Below are 20,850 nucleotides of genomic sequence, written 5' to 3' on the forward strand. Positions count from 1 at the left end.
GACCTGGGAATTCTATAGAAAATGTACATACTGAATCAGTAGAGATGCATCACTGATCATTCTAAGTGTTAATTTCATATTATTCATATTTGCAATTTAATAAGGTCACATGTTGATTACTGCGCATATATATGGTTGCCTGAATTCATCGGAGATGTGATGAAGAGGACCCAGAAACAACTAACTAAGAGTGTGCGATATTATTCTCTTTAAACTTACTGAAAAGTGAACTCTGTGAAGTATTTCAATAGAAAAATTATCGTATTTAAATAGAAATCAAATTAAAATTAGTGTGTGAGTGAGTGAATGAAAATAAGGGATATATATGATGTGTGATTATTGTTGTTATTTATCTTAGATGTTTATTTAACTTTAGCAGCCTGTTTGGTTAACAAAATGTGATTTATATATTTTCCATGCAGATAAATGTTGAAGGTAAACATTGTACCAGGTGCAAGGCAGGGACATTTGGGATGACTCTTGAAAATTCCAGAGGATGCTTTGAATGTTTCTGTTTTGGTAGAACAGAAACATGTGATCAAGCAAAGATGGTGAGAGCACAGGTAATATTTTTAGCTTAATTTTAACTGGATATAATTCTCTATCTTTCCTGATAGAGGAGAATATTTGGGATTAATGAAATAAAGGTTTTTATGAAATATACACTTGCAATATACAGTTGACCATCACTGTTCAGAGTGATTATAATCAGCTGTCCGTAAGGGTTGTTTCAAAAGATTTGTACATGATATATGCATGTTCATGTCAGTTGTAAGCCAGACTAACTGAAAACATTATGAGCTTAATTTTAGATTCATTTGTTCTTCTTCCATGAAATAAGACTTAAAAATGGATGAAGAATTTGATTCACATTGGATACTGCAGAATGATCTGCATTTATACATCAAAATTGAAACCTTCACTGGAAAAAGACTTTGAAATAACTACCTCTGGATTTCTGTGCACAGGTCGTTTGTCATCTAGGAGTCTTGGGAATTTGGAAGCAGTGGAGAGGATTCCAAAGAGTTTATTGAATAGATGCTAAAGAAATTTTTAAATACTCGACTGGATGAGATAGAATTGATTGAAGTTTGTGGAGATGGTGCAGTCGATCATAGCACAATGTCATGGTGGTCATCTTGCTTCTGTGAAGGGCATCCGAGCATTAAAGACAATCCAAGAAGTGGCAGGCCATCAACATCACATCAGTGTCATCTACACTGATGACACTGATGTGATGTTGATGGCCTCAGAGTCATTATTATTATTAAATTATTATTATTAAACAAGACCTCATGGAGTCAAAGACTCATCTAGGAGGCACTTTTTATCTCACACACATCTCATCACACCGGATCTTAAATACATTCAAACTCCTTGCAGACACCACACTCTCAGGCAAGGCATTTCAATCATTCACAACTCTGCACGAAAAAAACCTGCCTCTCACTCCCCTACTCACACCCTCTTTATACAGTTTTCAGGGATGACCTCTGGTTCTCCCCTGATCTCCCACTATTCTCTGTAGAACTTCTCCACCACTGATCCTATAACAACCCCTTACCAACTTGTAGGTCTCTATCATATCTCCCCTCTTCTTTCTCTCCACTAGACTCTGCAAATTACATCTTTTCAATCTTTCCTCATACTCGATTCCAGAGGTCAGAAACTACCTTAGTCAGTCGCCTTTGGACCCTTTCCAACATCATACCTTTCTATCTCTATTCCTGTCAGGATGTCATCCTCATCTAACCATGCCTCACTTATTCCGACAATCTCTGGGTGAACAGACGCAATTAGTGCAACCGTTTCATCCGCCTTGTTTCTTATACTTCTAGCATTGGTATTCAAACACAACAACTCATTTCTGGATCTACAGCTAGTTCCACTGATACCACTCACTCGATGTGATCTCTCCATGCTGGACTGGGGCCATATCCCTTTCTGCTTCTTCATTTTAGAACCCTTTGCAATTCCATCTGTTTCCTTTTGATCCTTGATCATCCCATTACTTTCCTGCCTACACATGCTCTCACCTCCTCTTGGAGCATCCACCTTTCTCACGCTGTGTATCCCTGTCCACCCTGAGCCTCCCCGTTTCCCTGCTCCTCTTGCACACCCATTCTCTCATTTTCTATACTCATACCACTCACTTCCCCATTCATTTCCACTCCTTCAATCTCTCCTGCTCTTCCACATCACTCTCCTCTCGATCTGATTCATTCTCTCTATTCACTTCTCCACTTTCCAGCAGCAGTCATCTACAGCTTTTGATGGCTGGTGGTTATGATTAACAGCTTTCTTGAAGATGTTGTTTGAAGTTAGAGCTGCAGTCACTGAGACTGAGGCTAGTGTTTTATGTCTGTTAAATGTGTATGCTCTTCTGCCTGTTTCTCTATTTCGCAAGATGAAAACCCATTTCCGTATTTGATATAACCAGAATTAAACATTCAGTCCTTAAAGTGGAAACATCCAATGTTTTCTCATCTAAAAAAAACATCGACATCAGTAATCAGGGGTTAAATTAATTATGATCAGATCGTACCATAAGATTGAGGTCATGGTAACAGGCCAACAGAATTGTCTGTGATTGCAGCATTTTCTTCAAAACATTTTGTGTCCAAAAATTCATAATTACCTACAGGGTTGTCTGGGATAGCAGCATTTTCTGCAAAACATTTTGTGTCCAAAAATTGCAGGGGGAAAAAAAAAGACCTATGAGCGTGGTTGCATAAGTTTTCAGCCTGACTAACTTTTAGAGGTGATAGAAAGAAAACAACTGTGGCACTTCAATATAATCTCCCTTTACTTCAGCACGCTTTTCACATCTTTGAATTAACATTTCTTTGAAAAATAGCTATATGGTGAGTGTTCAATCTCCTGGAAGCCACAGTCCTTCACTCCAACCTTCGCAACAATAGTCTTATTCAGCGGAACATTGTCACAAAGCAGGAGAACACCATGACTGAGCATTTCTCGTTTCTTCTCCTTTATAACATCATACAGTTTGTGCAGGAGTGAAGCATAATATTCTGTATTAAGGGTTGTATTCCTTTCCTTGAAGTCAATCAAAAGAATTCCCTGGCAATCCCAAAAGATTGTTGCCGAAATCTTCTTGGTGGACTGAGTGACCTTGGCTTTACTCGGTGGAGCTTGCTTGTTTTGCACCATGCAATGGATTCCCTTTTGGAAAGAGGACATAATAATGGACAATGGTTTCATTCCAGCTGACAATGGATTCTAGCAGTTCTCTCTGATTCCCCTTGGCAAAGCTCTATAAACTGGTGGGAACAGGTCACACGATGCTCCTTCTAAATTGAAGAGAGAAGTTGGTGCACCCACATTGAACTGACCATCATGTGAATCTTCTCATTATTGATGTCAAAGATGGTTGTTATAGAAAGTCCCAACCTTGCTGAGATAGTTATTATTAAGTTACTCTGGATATAGAGAAAGATGTTGGAAGTTTTTTCCCACTTGGTTAGACTATAATAAATTTAGTTTAATCCTTTATCCAAGTGTAAGCAAACAAAGCTTGTGCCTGAAGTATCTTCAGGACTGAGACAACTCATGGTAAAGGTGGACCAAGCTCTCATCACTACTTGTCTTAGTATCTCCCATAATGCAAAGCACATCTCCTTGCAGACGTGCTTTGTAGTAGCCCTTCTTATAATGCTATGCATTAAGGGAAGGGCTACTACCCAGACTGGTTTCAACCTTTATTGAGGTCTCGTCAGTGGGAGTCAGACCCAGAGGTGGTGATACTAAGGTGCAAGCAATAAAAAGAGGTACTAAGACAAGTAGTGATGAGAGCTTGGTCCATCTTTACCACGAGTTGCCTCAGTCCTGAAGATACTTCAGGTGCAAACTTTGTTTGCTTACACTTGGATAAAGGATTAAACTAAATTTATTATAGTCTAACCAAGTAGGAAAAAACTTCCAACATCTTTCTCTATATCCAGAGTAATTTAATAATAAGGTGAGACACCTTTTGGCAACTCGTATAGGTAAATATAACCTCTCCATTGCTTCCACCTTAGTATCACCACCTCTGTGTCTGGCTCCCACTGACGAGACCTCAATAAAGGTCGAAACTGGCTGGAAGCTTGGGTAATGAATGGCATTGTTGTAGCCCATGAAGTTAACTGATGCATGGCTGTTGCTGTTACCCCCTCAGATGACATATGAGCAAATGAGCAGCTCTGCTCAGTGGGGGATGAGCCTGCCATGGGGTAGAGCCAATGCTGACAGTTCTTCTCAGTGGCAGGGTGAGCCTGTTACTGAGGGGAACAATGCTGAGTTTTTGGAGTTTGACTTGTACGTGAACATTCAATAAAGGTTGAAACTGGTCTGGGTAGTGGCCCTTCCCTTAATGCATAGCATTATACATGTCTGCAAGGAGATATGTTTATCATTATTCGAGATACTAAGACAAGTAGTGATGAAAGCTTGGTCCACCTTTACCATGAGTTGCCTCAGTCCTGAAGATACTTCAGGCACAAACTTTGTTTGCTTACACTTGGATAAAGGATTAAACTAAATTTATTATAGTCTCCAAGCGGGGAAAAAAAAAAACTTCCAACTTGCTGAGATTTCTTTGAACTTCAGCTATCTGTCATACAAATCTGTCATTAATATACAAATTGAACAATATTGGCCCCCAAACTGACCTCTGCAGCACACTAGTGACGTCTCTCTTTTGGGATACCACACCTATACAACTTTCTAATATCTATCCAACAGCCAGTAACTGATCCAATTCAGAAGTCTGTCATCCAATCCCATCTGTTTCAATTTATTCAACAGCTTGTTATGTGGCAGTCTATCAAAAGCTTTTGCAAAATCTAAGTTTACCACTATATATGCATCTCCCTTGTCCAAGGCATTTGTCACCCTGTTATAGTACATAAGTTAGTAAAACATGATCTCCCTTTAACAAACCCATGCTGATGACCACAGAGAATACTGCTGTTATCAACCCATTTCTGTATCCTACTTCTCACCAATCTCTCTCGTACCTTCACCACAACTCCAGATATACAAACTGGCCTATAATTTCAACCCACAGCCTTATGACCACCTTTATGCAGTGGAAGAATTTTACCTTCCTTCCACTCCCTTGGAAACTATGCTGTTGTAAGACTCTTATTAAATAGGCATGACTATGCTGCTGCCAGTTTGCTGGAACATTCTCTTAAGATGCGTGGTGATATGTCATCAAATCCTATCACCTTATTGACATCAAGGTTGCTTATTTCCTCAAATATCTCCTGCTCACCGACAATTAAGCCATCCTCTCCTATATATCCTCAACATTTAATTTCCTCATAATTCCACTCTGATCAGGATGAAGCACCTTTATAAATCGATCACTGAATAATTCAACAATGTCTTCTGCAGCAGTTACCATTCTATCACTTTCATCCATTAACTTCATCTTACCATGATCATTCTTCCTTATATTTGAGACATATCTAAAAAACTTTCTAGTTTGTCTGATTAGCCAATTTCTGCTCATACTCTAAGTATAAATTCACACAATTACAATTAAATTTTATTATATATATAGATATTTCATCTTAAGTATCTTAAAACATTATCAATACAGTTATTACAAACAATACTAGGAATTACATTCAAAGGAACAGTTAGTGCATGCTTAGATTTTTTGGATCCTCAAACACGCTACTCTATGCATAGAGGGATTTCAATGTAAGCATGCACACCAACTTTTCCTTTGAATGTAATTTCTAGTATTGTTTGTAATAACTGTACTGACGATGTCTTAAGATACTTAAGATGAAATATCTATATATTATTAAAATTTAAATACTGTGGCATAAGCATGAGTTTATAGTTATGAATACTCCACAGGTTTCACTATATAATAGACTGCTCATACTCTACTTTTGTTTTCTTTACTAACTGAGTCACTCTCTTGGCTTGTTTTTTATACTCATCATGTGACTGATTATTACAATTATTCATCTTGTACTTCCTCCAAAGTACTTTCTTTTTCCAGATTTCATGCTTAAACTCCACATTCATCCATTTTACACTACCTTACTCAGCCTTTTGGCCTTCGGAATACATTCACATTGATGCTGTTATGTATTTTTTTGTCAGTTCCCATGCAGCATTTATTTCCTTACCGCTCAGCTCTTCATTCCATGTTATAGCTACGACCTGTCTCCTAAGATTGTCATAATCACCAGCCTTATGATTCCACATAATCCTTTCCTCACAAAAGTCTGCATATAGCTAGCCACACCACAGGTGATTACTTGATGATCACTTTCACCAACTGGAGGAAAGTGTGAAACCACCCTCTCACAATTACATCCTCTGATGAAATGATCTGATCTAGAACTCCTGATCCTTGGGTGTCCTCCTTTACTTGCTGCCTGAGATAGTTATCTCTCAAGAACTTGAGAAATTCATTTTCCTTATTCCCAGATGCTATCTCTTCATTCCAATCTATACTGCCATACTTAAAATCATCCATAATAATTACCCTTCCTTTGTTCAGTAATCCAAGTTGTTTATACTTGTTTATAGCGAGTCGATTATGATGCAAAAACAGCAGATGAAGGAATTGATAGTGGTGGTGGGTACAAATGATTTGAAAGGAAATAAAAAGGCTATGAGTGAGAATGTGAAGGAATTGCTTGAGGTGGCAAAAGAAAAGAGTGAGAGAGTTAGGATGGTGAGTCTGTTGCCACGGCATGACAGTGAAGAGTATAGAAGGAGGGCCATAATTGCTAATGACTTTATGCATGAATTATGTTTGATGAGTGGTGTGGAATTTGTGGATGTGTGGAATGAGTTTGATGGGCGAAAGGATTTGTACAAAATGGATGGATTACATTTGAATGGATTTGGTGTGCGGAGACTTGAAAAGGTGTTATCGAATGTGGTGGAAGTGAAGTTACAGAACCAGGGAAACTAGAGTTATTAAGGGAGGGGGAAGTAGATTTACAGATTTTAGGGACGCAGTTAAGTGTGTGAATGTGTGTAATATGCCCAAGCGAGTGGGAATGACTATGAATCAGAATGGAATAGTTAGTATAAGGCGTCAAAATAGGGATGGGACAAATTTGGCTTCTTCAATTCATGTATACAAATGCCAGAAGTATTAGGAAGAAGAGGGAAGAATTTTTGGCCTTGGTTGGCACTTCCAGACCACAAGTTATTGGCATTAGTGAAACATGGCTGACAGAAGATGATACAGCTAGTGGGATTGAATGTGAGGGGTATGGTGTGTTCAGGAGTGACAGGGAGAATAAAATGGGGGACAGAGTGTTATTGATGATAGCTGATGAGCTACAGCCAAGAAGAATAGAAGTGGAACTGCAGGATAGAGAAAAGAGCACATTTGAGGCTTTGGTGTGAGATTGAAATTAGCAGAACTAAATATACAGTTGGGTGATGCTATAGACCAGGTGATGGAATAGATGGTGGAGATAGTATGCATAAGCAAATAGAAGAAATGAGTGGAGGGTAATTATTATGGGAGATTTCAACTATGGTAACATTGATTAGAAGGAGGAGAGGACACATGGGAGGAAGGAATTGGATTTTATGCGGTTATTAAGGGATAACTCTCTGCGACAGCATGTAATGGAAAATACTAGGGGTCAGAGAGTGCTTGACCTGGTAATTGCATCTAAGAATTTGACTGTAACGAATATGATCACGTTGCCACTAATAGGTGAGAGTGATCATAGGGTCTTGACTTGGGAGGTGGCTAAAGGTGTAGATTTTACAACTAAAAGGGGGTACATGTGGAATTATCGGGCTGGTAAGTATGACAAGCTTAGGAGATTGATTGGTTCAGTGCCATGGCATGTACAACTGCAAGGGCTAGAAATTGATAGTTCATTGGAGGTGGTAAAGAAGTGTTTGCATGAAGCAATGGCTGACTGTATACCTAGAGTCCGAATAATTAATCAAGTAGGGGTTAAATGGATGAATAACACTATTAAGCTTGAGCTGCAAAAAAAAGAAACTATGGAGAGAATTTAAGGAGAAAGGTGACCTGCAGGCACATGAACAGTATAAAGCACAGGCCAGAAGGGTAACGAGTGTTGTAAGAAAAGCAAAAAAGGATTATGAAAGAACATTGGCCATGTAGGCTAAGGAGAATCCTAAACAGTTTTTTCGATACGTTGCAAGTAAAAGAAAAAATGTGTATGGTAGAATGATTTTAAAGAATGCCGATGGTAGGGAGGTAACCAACTCAGCTGATATAGTTGAATTACTGAGTGAGCATTTTGCAAGAATATATCTTCCAGGTGGTGACATTGCAGAAATGAATGAACCAATAGATTATATGGGAATTGTGGTGAATGAAGTGGAGGTGAGTAGTCTGTTGCAAAACCTCAATGTCAATACATCTGTGGGATTGGATGGTATACCAGCTCGTGTTGTACGTGAAGTGGCTAAAGAATTGTCAGTACCCTTGACCATTTTGTTTAATTTGAGTCTCTGGTCTGGGTTAGTCTCGAGGGGTGGAAAAAGGGGAAAATAGTTCCACTACATAAAGGAGGTTCCAAGACTGATGTTGTAAATTACCGACCGATTAGCATATCAGCCATCATTGTCAAGTTCTTGGAGAAATTAGTCAAGAGAAGAATACAGGATTGGATAGATGAAAATGGGATACTGTATAGGGGACAACATGGTTTTGTGAAGGGTAGATCATGCCTCAGTAACTTGCTCATGTTTTATAACACAGTGATGGCTGAACTGGATAAGGGTAATGGGTTTACAGTGATTCTACTGGACCTTGTCAAGGCCTTTGACAGGATACCACATGTTACTCTAATCAGTAAAGTGGAGCAGATGGGGATGGATATAGGGTTGGTGAGATGGATAGGAGGGTGGTTGATGGAGAGATACCAGAGAGTGGTTTATTCAGGAGTGGAGTCCAAAAGACGGCTTGTAATTAGTGGTGTTCTGCAGGGTTCTGTTCTTGGACCACTACTTTTCAATTTGTTCATTAACGATATAGGAAAGGATCTGAGAGGAAGTGTTCACTTGTTTGCTGATGATGCAAAGCTGGGTAGAGCAATTGTGAGTGCACAGATGTCAAAATTTTGCAGGATGATTTGGATAGTTTGGAGGACTGGACTAGGGAAAATGGATGTCAATTTAATGTAGCAAAGTGTAAGGTTATGCATTTTGGAGTGAAAAGATTAGCAGCAGTATATCACATTGGTGGAACCGTACTCCAGGAGATTGATGAGGCCAGGGATTTGGGAGTGTTGGTGGATAGGGAGTTGAAGTTTATGGGGCACATTGCAAAAGTGGCCAAAACAGCTCATCAAATCACTTGGTTGCTGAAAAATACTGTAACAAGCAGAAATAAACAAGTTATTGGTCCTCTATATTGAGCCTTGATAAGACCCCATCTAGACTACTGTGCCCAGATATGGGCGCCGGGGTTTCTTCTTGATGGGGAGGAGGTGGAGAGGATCCAGAGATGAGTGACCAAGATGATAGCAGGTCTGTGGAATGAACCTTATGAGAACAGGTTGAAGATTTGTGGGTTACAAAAATTGGTTGATAGGCAGAAAAGGAGTGATATGATTGAGACATTCAAATTACTGAAGGGTTTCTATAGGATTAATCCAGAAGATATTTTTGAGAATAGGATTGGTGGTGGGAGGACTAGGGACCATACATGAAAGCTGGGCAAGAGTGTGGTTAGCAGGGGTGTTAGAACTAGGTTTTTTACTTGGAGAGTGGTAAATGAGTGGAATAAGTTGCCAGAGTCTGTTGTGGGTGCTATGACTGTGAATGAGTTCAAGGCGAGGTATGATAGATACTGTGTGAATGTCGAATAGTTGCTCTTGACATGATGTTAGGGCCTCCCTTGATGAGTTTGTCGACTCCTTGGAGTTGCCCGCGATAATAATAATAATAATAATAATACATTTCTTCCTCATTACCCTCCACATTCCCAGGCCAATAACAACATCCAACTAAATATGTCTTTCTCAAAAACTCCACATTACTGCCTCATAACCATTTCAACTATTTCCCCCTTTCATGTTTACCTTATGTGGACTTAATTCTCCTGCTGTCATCAGCAGCACTCCCCCTCCATTCTTGCCCTTTCTATCCACAAGAAATACATCATTCCATTTCTATTCTCGTTACGATATCATCTTCATTCAACCATGTTTCACCTATTCCAATGATTTTGGGGTAAATAAACTCAATCACTGAAACTATTTCATTTCTCTTATTTCTGATACTTTTGGCATTTGTAAACAAACATAGCAGTTCATTTTTAAGTCGATAGCCAGTCCTACCCAAGCCATGTGTTGGATATGATTTTCCCACCTGCCCAATCACCTTTAACACCACTTACCACATATATCCACTCAGTCTCAACTTCCCCATCCACATCACAATATACTCTATCTTCATACACACATTCAATACTACTTTCAACATCTACTCTCTGTATGCCATGTCTCCTGTCCACCCAAGTTCCCTCAATTTCCCTGTTCCTCTTGCATTTCCTTTCTCTCTCCATCTCTCACACTACTACTGTTTCTACTGCCAAGCACTTATGTCTCTTCAGTATCATTGTCCTGATTTTTCACTTCATCTCTTTCTTCTGATCTCTTGCATGCATCACACACTGTACTGTCATCCAACAACACTTTCTCCAGTACACTCACTCCAAAGCCATTTACAAGGGTGGTCGGAAAAGTTCTCTTCTGGAAACCGGGTCTTTTCTCACGAATTTTTTCATCCAGTCTGGTTAAAAGATCGGAATAATATTCCCCGATTATTGTTTTACCCTTTTCTAAGTTGGTGCATGTGTCATAAGCATCCATGTGAAATTGCAAGTCATTCTATCAAGTAGTTTGTTTTATACAGCTGTCTGAAGAAAAGGGTTGTCTCATCCCTTGAAATGGATAAAATTGAGTATCGGTGTGGTTATAAAATTCTTTGTAAAAGAAGATTTAACGGCAAAAGAAAATCATTCGAAGTTCATAAAATTTTATGGGCACTCTTCTCCTTCATTTTCAACAATTAAGAAATGGGCTATGAGTTTAAACATGGCTGTACCAGCCTTGAAGATGATCCACATGAAGGACGTCCAAAAAGTGTAACAACAGCAGAAATCATTGATCAAGTGCACGATATGGTATTGGATGACTGGCGAGTCAAAGTGCGTGAGATTGCTGAGACTATAGGAATTTCAAAACAATATGTAGGATATATTTTGCATGAAGAATTGCATATGAAAAAGCTTTGCGCAAGACGGATGCCGTGCTTGCTTACAGCAGATCAAAAACGCACTCGCATGAAAATCTCTGAACAGTGTTTGGAGCATTTTAACAAGAATAAAACTGATTTTTGTGTGTCAATTTATTACTGTGGATGAGACTTGGATTCACCATTACACACCAGAATCCAAAAGGTCAGAACAGTGGATAGAAGTCGGTTGTTCAGTGCCAAAGAAGACACTGTTGATTCCATCAGCAGGAAAGGTCTTGGCATAGGTGTTTTGGGATACTAAAGGCATTTTGTTTTATTAATTATCTTGAAAAGGGTAAAACAATAATCAGGGAATATTATTCCAATCTTTTAAGCAGACTAGATGAAAAAATTCGTGAGAAAAGACCTGGTTTCCAGAAGGGAAAAAAAAAAAAATCATCTTTTATCAAGACAATGCACCTGCCTATGAAAGTGTTTTGCCAATAGGAAAATTAAAAGATTGGCACTATGAATTGTTGGAACATCTACCCTATTCCCCAGATTTGGCTCCCTCCGATTTCTATCTCTTCCCAAAACTAAAAAACTTCCTCTCTGGTCAGCGTTTTTCTTCGAATCAAGAGGTGATTGCAGCTGCAGAGGCGTATTTTGCTGATCTTACTAAGAACCACTACAGGAATGGGATCATGGCGCTGCAGCATCTTTGGAATAAATGTATTAGTCTTAAGGGAGATTATGTTGAAAAATAAAAATTATTTTGAAATTATAAATTTGTTTTTTCATTGTTAAGCCAAGAACATTTCAGACCAACGTCGTACATTATATTGAAGGTTTATAATTATTTTTTGTTACATAAATGTTTTAATAACAACCATAATTGTGTGTAAAAATTTTTGGAAATGATCCTAGAATATATTTCAAAATCTTGTTGTTACTTATCCAAGATGTTTATTTAACTTTAGCAGCCTGTTTCGTTAACAAAATATGATTTAAATACTCAGCGGTATGGAAAGCACATATTTCTTGTTTTTATTTTGGAATCTACAGTTGAAATACATTGGGGAAAAAAAAATCTTAGTAAAAAAAAAATCTTAACTACAAAACATATTAACTAAAACATTTAAGCTGTTGAAAGGTTATTATCATATTAACACTGAGAAGATTTTTCATATGGTAGAACTGATGCTGGACCATGCCTTACTTCATGTAATATACATCTGTTATGTTATCTGTAGACTGGTCCCTCCTCTTCCTTCCTTGCTTTTTTCTTCTCTTCTGGCTAGGGGTGAATCTTTCCTATTTTGCTGTGTCATTTTTATGCACTATTGTGAGGCACCAACCCGCCTGGCCAGCGTAGTGCTATAAGGCCAAATACCTCCCCATGAGGACAATGAAATAACAGAGTGGAGACCAATGGATGGAGCAAGACAAAGAGGAAGATCGAGAAGAAGGTGGAGGGATGAACTGGAACAAATTGCAGTAGTGAGATGAATGGGAGAGGCAGAAAATTGAGTGGTCTGGAAAATCATGGGGGAGACCTTCGTCCAGCAGTGGACAGAACCAAAAGGTTGAAGAAGAAGAAGAATGAATACAAAGACAAGGGGCCATTTTTGGAAGTTGCTAAAGGAGGTGGTGAGTAAAAGGGTAAGAAGTAAGTTTTTGCATGGAGAGTGGTAGGAGCATGGAATCCATTGCCTGAGTGGATAGTTTGGACTTGCAGGCTGTGGATGATTTTAAGGAGTGTTATGATAGATTTTGGATGACTAGTGTTGACCTCCCACGATAAGTCTTGTGGCTCCATGGAGGTCAGGAAAATGATGATAATAATAATAATAATAATGTTCACTCATTGAGAATGCTTCAACAATTAGTTTAAATAATTAGTAGAGGGGTATCTTGCAGAATTATTATATTCAGGCAATTTGAGGGTGTGCCAGAAGTTGCAACCTAGAAACAGTAAAAATGTAATGTTTATTAACTATATCAGAATTCATATTACTTGAAATGTTTCTTCAGGAAAATAAATACATAAATTAAGATTAAAATCAGTCAATGACAGCATTTAAATAACAGTAATAGAATAGTTAAAAAGGGGATATACATGTAGCAGTATCATTCTTGTGAAGTATTGTTATAATGAAAAACATAATGTTCATCATATTGTGGATCTAGATCTACATCTCAACCTTTACACATCACTTGATATAAGTCTTTGAATTTGCACCTGACCAAATGTGAATCCTTAGTATGCCCCCAGCTGGATGCATAATTTCAGAAGCCTTCTATATTTTTATATATGAACTATATAACTGTTGGAAGCCATTATAGGCCATCTTGACTTGTTTTATTCTTGACATCATGTGTTTCATCATGCAAATTTCTCAAGAGAAGCCACTTTGTCCTATGTAGTAGATACTGCATGAGTAGTAGATTTTGTAAACTCTTGTTGTCTTGAGAGAGAGAGAGAGAGAGAATGTGGAAATTTAAGTAGATGCCACCTTCCACAATAAATGAAGGTCATCAACTGCTTTGGAAACAAACTGAGATGGCCTTACACATGTATTGCATACATTGCATCTGGAAATTGAAGGAGACTTCTGAAGTTGTTATGTACTATAACTAGTGCAATAGAAATAGACTTATATGAAACTATATAATGATAATAGTGTGACTCAGAGTATAAACATCAAGGTAGGAAAAATTAATTAATTTATTGAACTTACTAATATTTTGCTGGCTTTCTACCATGTATTTTCAGAGCACAAATTATAACTTGACAAGCACACAGGCACTAAACTAAATGATTCGAAACAATTCAGATTGTAACTGAAACAGAACTAATGTCCTAACATGGTGCTGTCTATGAGTATGGATAACCACAAGGTTAATTTGGATAACCCTTGTCTAAGAATGACTGTCTTGCAGATCTTTGGCAAATTAAGGCAATCATAACTGTTCAGGTTAGGGGAGTGCTTCATAGCAAATGATGATGATTCTAAAAATAATCTCTCCATCATATTGCAACTTCTATGTAATATTAATGTCCTCCTCCATTTAATCCTATGCAAAGGAGTATCCAGAGTATCATCTGCTAGTCTCCTGGCTTTCATGCAGATTATCATGGATGTAATTTTTATGTTCTTGAAGGTCTAACTGATCTACTAGTCTGTTCAAAGTAGGGAAAACTGCAGGCACAAGGAACTTTATATACATTCTCAGATGTTCAAGAAGATGAAGCTTATCTTAAGGAGAATGGATGAAGGAAGCTAACTGAATGAGTGGCATGGCAATCATATTTGTAGAGAACTTGAGCTATCTTTCAGGTGTACCCTTAATATATGGGATGGGAATAGTTTTGTGATGATCCTGTGTGTTGGATACAGTAGGGATGGTTGTACATTCAGTATTTTATATATGGCATTGGCTTAAAAGATGTTGCAAAGGTCCATGTGCTCAGTTTTAAGCACTGTGTCATTTGAATAAATAGCACCGGAATAAATACCTTCCTGTATGTGTAGGCTTCTGTAAGTGTATCTAGAAAGTGGAGACAGTTGTTACTTTCTTTTTCTATCACAAAGTTTATTTTAGGATGCTGGCTGTTGAGATGTGCTAAAAATGTGTCTGGGCCATGAGGTCAAATAGCAAATTCTTCATCAAAATATTCAGACCATAGTTTGAGTATACCTGTGTTGAATGCTTGGTTTTTCAAAATGTTCCACTTAGAAGTTGACTAGTCGAAAGGGGGGGGGAGGGGTAGGACCCATCGCAGTCCCATCTTGCTGTTATATATCTTTACTTTCTATAAGAAGTAACAAGAATATATAGTGAATTTGAATAATTCAGTTATATCTGAAATAGAAATGTGGCTTAACGTGGTCAAGGATCTCTGTCAAAGGTACATCAGTGAACAGTGAAGTAATGTTAAGACTGACCATCGTGTTAGAATCTGTCAAGGTTAAATATTTTTATTAATGTTTTTAAGTGCAGAAATTTTTAGTAAAAGAGGAAAAGAGGACGAGTTGCCTGTTGTGAGGGATTGGAATGTCTTTTGGATAAACGTGTGGCCAGTTTTTACATGGGGGTTGATGTTATGATGATACTGTCAATGGTTGGATGATAGGGGTTATTAGGTTTGTGAGTTTTGGGGACCCCATATATCCTGTGTGGTTTGACTTGAAAAGGTTTAAGCTTTCTGGTAATATCTTTGGGTCGAAATGTAACTTTTTTTTTTTAATGGTTAATACTTTTTCTTTTGAGATTTGGTAGGATCTCAATCTATGATCTGATAAGTAGAGTCCTTAAGGAGGTATTTCATTTTTCTGTTATAGTCTGTTATGACATCTGCTATATGTATTATTTCTCCTGTTATGAACTCATTCTGGGAGGTTACTGGTATGCCCTACAAAAATGTGGAAACTGTATTCCAAATCTGGGCATATTTGGAATGCATAGTATACAGCAGTTGTACAGGAAAAAAGTAGTCTTCCACAGAAAAGGACACCACGTTTTTGTAGGTTGAAGAATCTGTGGCTGTGATCTGTCTGTTCCAGGAAAGCTAGAGGCATAAGTCAGCCCAAGATGAGAAATCTGATCTTGACTGGAGATGTAAATATTACATCTACGGTAAGCAGGGAGTTGAGTCAGATCTTTCTTGTGAGAAATAAGATAAGATAGGAATTTTGGTAGAATTCACTAGTTGTTCTTTGTTCACTGGAGAAATTCAAGGGGTTATAGTTTAGGTTCATCGATCACTTGAGCACTATAAGAGTTGTTGAAGGAAGAAGAAAAAGAAGAATGGAATGAAGTGCATTGTCATCAGGAAATCTATGGATGGAATCTAATCTTGTTGAAATTAGGTTGATTTTGTATATATGGAAGATAGTGATAGTGAGTGACAGTGATTCTTCGGATACAGGGCATTGTTGAAGAAATCAAAGCAACAGAAGCCATTCACTTTGATGCAAGGCAAATGACTAAATAGATAACTGACAACTCAGATACCAAAGGCAGAAGAGAGACTTTAAGAACATAGTTTGGGAAGCAAGTTTCTGTGCTAGACCCATACAAATGCTCCGGAATCAAGAGTAACCATATAAGTTTTTTATATGTCTTGTTGATTTGAAAGGTGGGTGGAGATAACCAGATCTGCTGTAGAATTTACATTGATCATGATTAATTAATTAGCTGTTGAGCCTCTAGGTGGAGTAAAAGTTTATTGTTGACGACCTTCTAATTTTTGAGAAAAAAAAAATATATATTCAGCTTAAGCTGAATATTCAAAATGAGCCTATATTCAGCTTAAGCTGAATATAGGCTCATTTCTGTGTTGCAAGATAGATGATGTTATAGGTGTTTATTCTGGAACACAGGTTTTGAGCAAATTTATGGTATGTCAGATCCACTAGACATGTTGGTGTTCAGATAGTCTCAGGGAATGGAGGGAGCTGTTCTTCATATCTGGGAATGTGAGTTAATTTTCCATAGTCATTTGTGCAGCTGTTGGAGGAAAGGAGTGATCCCTGGTGTCTTCTATGTGGTTGATGTTATGATGATACTCTCACATGAAGGAAGATGTTGCGTGTGTGTGAGAGAGAGAAAGAAAGAGAGAGATGCACACATGGAAGGGTAAAAATTGTGCCTGACCTCTTGCAAGATTCCAGTAGGTTTGATCGCTGTTTGAGCAGGAGGCAAGTTTTTAACATTCAGTTCTTTCAAAATGATATTTGGATTTGTTAATGATTTTTGTACTTGTTAATGCTGCAGTGTAGGCTGAGTGAATTTGCAGTTTTGGTCTTATGCCACTTGTGATATGCTGAATTTTTTCTGAGACTGCCTTGGTATGCTTTTGGAGAAGAAGCAGGGTGTGGGTAGAAGTAGGAAACTTTGGATGAAGACCGTCATTCCAGTGAGAATTGTTTTTATTTGATCTCTTGATAACCTGCAAACCTCACTTGAGACCAGTTGTCCTTAAAAACAATTGTGACCATGAATCGGGAATTGCAGATTATGTGTTAGATACTACACATAGAATCAATTGGGGAGGGGACACCATTTTTCTCCATTGCAGCAAGTTTAGAAGAGAAAGACATTATGTTTAGAAGAGAAAGATTTTATGTATCCATATTTTAAATATGGGTACATAAAATTTCCTGAAATGTGGAAAGTATTGATCCTCCAAGATCCTAGGTTACAGCTGAGACCTCCAGCAGGCATCTGCAGAGGACACTCTACCTAGACTGTGGTCTTTTGTGCATGTTTCACTTAGTTTTGTGTTTTGCCTTTTGTGTGTGTGTGTGTGTGTGTGTGTGTGTGTGTGTTTAAGTCTTACATTGTACTCCCTGAAGTTATCTCTGTAATTGAGACAAAATATTGGAAGAATTAAATAGTGTTTTTAATCCTTTCCCAGTGCTGTTTTACTCCATTAATTCTCTGATATGAGTTCCTCACAGCACTTTAATACATGAATATCTAGAGAGAGAGAGAGAAAGAAAGAGAAATCACACCAAAGAGGGGATTCTTAGTATGACATTCTCTTACATGGTGTCATTCTAATGACTATACATATACTGTTCTTATGACAGAAGGATTCATATAAACTGTGGTTTGCATGGAACTGTGTAGTTGTGCAAGTTGCCAGTTGTGATTCCCTTAGAAGTGAAAGGTATAAATGACTTTTTTTTTTTAAAAATATATATTGATCCTGTACAGAGAGGTTGAGGAATCATAGCACAGTGAAGAAGGACTTTTAATAGTAAAATAGTTCATCGTCATCAAATTCCTGCCATGTACCCTCAAGGGGTGTACAGGATATTATACTACTACATGAAAAATTTACATCATTACTAACTTCCTATCTACAATTTTCCTCCAAATCAGTCTGTTACTTGTCAAGACTCCAACATTACCAGATCTTATATTTCTATCGTCTAAGGCACCTTGTACCATATCAATCCACCTAAATCTTGGTCTTCCTCTGGGTCGTTTTCTTGTCAACTTGGCAGAGAACAATTGCTTTGCTAATCTTTCCTCGCCCATTCTGTTTAAGTGACCATACCACCTGAGATTAGCTCTGCTAACACATTCCTGGATGGTGACAATGTTAAGTTCTTTCCTAATATTCTTCTTTTTAATACGATATTGCTATTGATGCCATCTGTTCACGCCTCTAATCTTTCTCAGGACTCTCATATCTGCGGTCTCTAGTCTTTGGTCAAGTGTTTTACTTCTGACCCAGCTCTCAGATCCATAAGTTAAAACAGGTTTGAACACTGTCTTGTATACAGCTAATTTAGTGTTCCTACTAATTTCTCTCTTATTCCATATGAATTTATTCAATTGACTTCCCACCATACCAGCTTTGTTGATTCTGCTGTCTATTTCCATATTTAATTTACCATCTTCACAAAAAATCGTGCCTAAGTAGATGAAATGTTTTACTTGTTCCACAGGTTCTCCATTCACAACACAGTTGATATTTTCAATGATTCTACCTATTTTCATTGTCTTTGTCTTTTTATTTCTGACCTTCATACCATATCTATTACAACAGTTATTCAATTTAGTCAGTGAATCTTGCAGACTTGTAGCGGATTTATTTAGAAGTATAACATTGGCATAAAGCAAAGAGCTGACAATAACATCTCCAATTTTGATATCATGTTTAATACCACTTTCCTTCATAATGTGATCCATATAGATAATGAATAACAGAAGGGATAATGTACATCCTTCTCTCACACCAGATTTATCATTAAACCATCTTTCTGTACTTCCTTCAATTCTAACTGTTGACTTACAACTCAAATAAAGACTAAGTATTGCTTGATATAATGCCCCATTGACACTATATAACTGCAGCGTATTGAATAGATTCACTCTTGTCACCTTCTCATATGCCTTTTCCAGATCGACAAAACTTGAATACAGATCTTTGTTGTATTCCCATGATTTCTCCACTATTTGTCATAAAGTGATGATCTGATCCTGACAGCCTCTATTTGACCTGAATCCAGCTTGTTCTTTACCAAGCTTTTCTTCCACAATTCTTCTCAACCGTTTCTCAAGTATACTTGCATATATCTTACCAGGAACACTCAGTAGGGATATACCTCTGTAATTCTCACATTCAGTTTTATTTCCCTTTTTATATATGGGTACTATGATAGCTCTACTCCAATCACCTGGAATTCGTCCCTCTGTCCAGGCATTCTGGACTCTGCAGTGCAGCCACTGTAAGACTTTTATACCACCATTCTTCAGCAGCATTTCTGGTCAAATATTTAGGCGATAAAATGAGTAGAGTGATTGAGGCATTGGATATGAGGCGGGAGCAAGCAAAAGAGTTAATAGTATTAATTGGTACAAATGATTTGAGAGAGGACAAAGAGCATGTCAGAATGGATATCAGGTGGCTTAGAAGGATAAATGAGAATAGTGTGACAGGAAGGGTAGTCAGTATGTTGCCTAGGTATGACTGTGATGAAATGAGGTGGAGAGCAAGGATTATGAATGATATGCTGGCTGAAATGTGTGAGGAGACTGGAGTACAGTTTGTTAATGTGTGGAATGAGTTTGAGGGACGAAGTGAGCTGTACGGGAGCGATGTACTGCATTTGAGTGGTTATGGTGCAAGTCGCTTGGAGAGACTGCTTCGGGAAGGTAGAGAAGTGAATAGAGAGAATGAATCAGATCGAGAGGGGAGTGATGTGGAAGAGCAGGAGAGTAAGACAGGAGAGATTGAAGAAGTGGATATGAATGGGGAAGTGAGTAGTATGAGTATAGAAAATGAGAGAATGGGTGTGCAAGAGGAGCAGGGAAACAGGGAGGCTCAGGGTGGACAGGGGTACACAGCATGAGAAAGGTGGATGCTTCGAGAGGAGGTGAGAGCATGTGTAGGCAGGAAAGGAATGGGATGACCAGGGATCAAGAGGAAACAGTTGGAATTGAAAAGGGTTTTAAAATGAAGAAGCAGAAAGGGAAATGGCCCCAGTCTAGCATGGAGAGATCACATCGAGTGAGTGGTATCAGTGGAACTAGCTGTAGATACAGGAATGAGCTGTTGTGTTTGTATACCAATGCTAGAAGTATAAGAAACAAGGCAGATGAAATGGTTGCACTAATTGCATCTGTTTACCCAAAGATTGTCGGAATAAGTGAGACATGGTTGGAAGAGGATGACATCCTGACAGGAATAGAGATGGAAGGATATGATGTGTTTCGTGAGGATAGAAGGGGCAAAAAGGGGAGGGGGAGTGCTATTGATGATAGAGAAAGAGTTATGTTCATACAAAGTAGAGATGCAAGACGGTTTTGAGGCAGTATGGTGTGAGATAGAGATGAATGGAATCAAATACTTGGTGGGATGTTGTTATAGACCAGGTAATGTGGATGGTAGTGATAGTGAAATGTATAGTCAATTTAGACAAGCAAATAAGAAAAGGGTGTTCGTTATGGGTGATTTTAATTATGGCAATATAGACTGGAATGATGAGATAGCAACTGGAAGTAAAGAAAATGAGTTTCTTGAGTTTTTGAGGGATAACCACCTCAGACAGTATGTAACAGAGGGCACACGAGGATTAAGGGTCTTGGATTTGGTCATCTCATCAGAGG

General features: G+C 38.1%; 1 protein-coding gene across 1 annotated transcript in view; it reads left to right on the forward strand.

Moving 5' to 3' along the window:
• The window catches only part of LOC150095284 (laminin subunit alpha-1-like), a 1,249,242-nt gene that overhangs the window by 483,115 nt on the left and 745,277 nt on the right, over window positions 1–20,850 (forward strand). The window contains exon 27 of the mRNA XM_090410638.1: window positions 423–563. Coding sequence (XP_090266764.1) covers window positions 423–563 — 141 coding nt within the window. The remainder of the gene's footprint in view (window positions 1–422; window positions 564–20,850) is intronic.

This window comes from Typopeltis vanoorti, chromosome 20 (assembly GCF_054136105.1).
Source record: "Typopeltis vanoorti isolate ZY-2024b chromosome 20, IOZ_Tvanoo_1.0, whole genome shotgun sequence".
Classification (NCBI taxonomy): domain Eukaryota; kingdom Metazoa; phylum Arthropoda; class Arachnida; order Uropygi; family Thelyphonidae; genus Typopeltis; species Typopeltis vanoorti.